Genomic DNA, 2001 nt, shown 5'->3' on the forward strand with positions numbered 1-2001 from the left:
ATGGACAGGTCAGCTGCACACTCTATGCGCGCTGGTGGGTCCAGTCCTTGTAACAGATGCCCAATCTGAGCCGAATAAACAAAACTTCGTGCAGTCGACTCTGAAAGAGTTGTACGTACTTTCCCATGTGCCGTTTTACTGTTGTGGCATAGGTGCCACGGAAGAAAGAGCCGACAACCAGCTGGTTCTGTGTCAGAACTGAAAGTGATTTAATTCCAGGCGCTCGCGCTCGGGTCAGCTGAGCGCTCGTCGTCGCTCGCTCCAGCGAGCTGGGCGCTCGTCTTTAGGCGGCGAAGATGCTACAGGCCTCCCCCCTAGACTGGTAGGTAACCAGAGGAGAATGCCAGGAGACTTTTCTTGAGGAGGGTAGTGATCGGAGAACCGGGCAAGGTGGAGGCGACCCCGGAAGACGGGAAGAGTAGTGCATCGAAGTAAGCGTGCTTCACCCTGTCTTTCATGAGTACCTCCGGGCAGCCATTGATGGCGACTGTCACCGTCTTCTCATCTTGCGCCAATAAGCGGTGGGGACCAGTGTACGCTAGGGTGAGTAGCGACTTAACGTGGTCCGCGCGAACGAAGACGTGAGAAGAGGTCTTGAAGTCCGGGTGGACAAAGATCTTCCTATTAGTGTGCTGGCGTGGGGAAACGGGCTGAAGATCCCGGAAATGGTCGCGAAGCTGTGCGGCAAAGTCATGAGCACTGGGAGGCGCGGGGGAGGGGGAGCTGAGGAAGTCGCCGGGAAGTCCCGGGCAACCAGATACCAAGTCCGAGGGGCTACACTGGAGGTCCTGCTTGACGGATGGGCGAAGACCTAAGAGCACCCAGGGCAGGTGATCGACCCAATTCGCCGAGTCGCTTCTCGCGCAGATGGCGGCTTTTAGCTGCCTGTGCAGACGTTTGACCATGCCGTTCGCTGAAGGGTGGTAGGCCGTGGTCTTCGAATGCTTCGCGCCGATGGCAGAGAGGAGGGCTCCGAAGCTACGGGTGGTAAATTGGCGACCTCTATCTGAGGTGACGATGCCAGGGCAGCCGAAGCGCGCGACCCAACCGAAGAGGAATGCACGACCAACAGTGTCGGCTGTGGCGTCGGGGATCGGTAGCACTTCCGCCCAACGGGTAAACCTCTCAACACAGGTGAAGAGGTATCGGTTACCCTGCGAGATTGGAAGCGGCCCAACCAGATGCACGTGGTAGAACCGAGCTTCGGGAGTGGGGAAGGCGCTAGTCGGTGTCCGGGTATGACGGTGCACTTTTGTCCGCTGGCATGCCATGCAAGACCGGGTCCAGGCCCGAACGTCCTTGTTAATCCTAGGCCAGACATAGCGGGATACAATGGCCTTGTGCGTTGCACGCACGCCGGGGTGTGCGAGATTATGGTGCTGGGTAAAGAGCCGGCGGCGCAAGGGTTCGGGGACGAAGGGCGGGGGCAAGGCGTAGATGTGTCACAGAAGAGAGGCTTTGGAAAGCCTGGGAGGGTCACGGGACGCAGCGCCAAAGAGGCAGTGCCGGAGAGGTGGTCGTTCAGCTCAGGATCTTGAGCTTGTGCATTGCAGAGCTCCCCAATGTTCACCGGGGAGGGGAGCAAAGGAATAGCGTTGATGCGGGAAAGGGCGTCGGCAGCCGAATTCTCTTTTCTGGGGATGTGGCGGATATCGGTGCAGAATTCGGATATGAAGGAAAGTTGGCGGATTTCGCGTTCGCAGTAGCTGTAACGGTTGGCGGTTTACGCGAATGTCAAAGGCTTGTGGTCCGTCAGGATGTGGAACTCACGGCCTTCAGGAGAGAAGTGTTTGACTGCGGCGTACACTGCGAGAAGTTCGCGGCCAAACGTACTGTAACGAACTTCCGCAGGTTGAAGGCGACGGGAAAAGAATCCGAGCGGTTGCCACTTGCCGTCAACCAACTGCTGCAGGACTGCGCCAATAGCTGTGGTAGAGGCGTCACCCATCAAGCGAGTGGGCGCTGACGGGGAGGGATGCACGAGAAGGGTGGCGTTCGCCA

The 2001-nt window shown here is 58.3% G+C and overlaps 1 protein-coding gene across 1 annotated transcript; it reads right to left on the bottom strand.

Moving 5' to 3' along the window:
• Positions 1-314: 314 nt before the first annotated feature.
• Positions 315-1271, bottom strand: LOC135395647 (uncharacterized). Its single transcript, XM_064626743.1, has one exon. The coding sequence runs from the start codon at positions 1269-1271 to the stop codon at positions 315-317; it is 957 nt and encodes a 318-aa protein (XP_064482813.1).
• Positions 1272-2001: the final 730 nt, after the last annotated feature.

This window comes from Ornithodoros turicata, chromosome 5 (assembly GCF_037126465.1).
Source record: "Ornithodoros turicata isolate Travis chromosome 5, ASM3712646v1, whole genome shotgun sequence".
NCBI lineage: Eukaryota > Metazoa > Arthropoda > Arachnida > Ixodida > Argasidae > Ornithodoros > Ornithodoros turicata.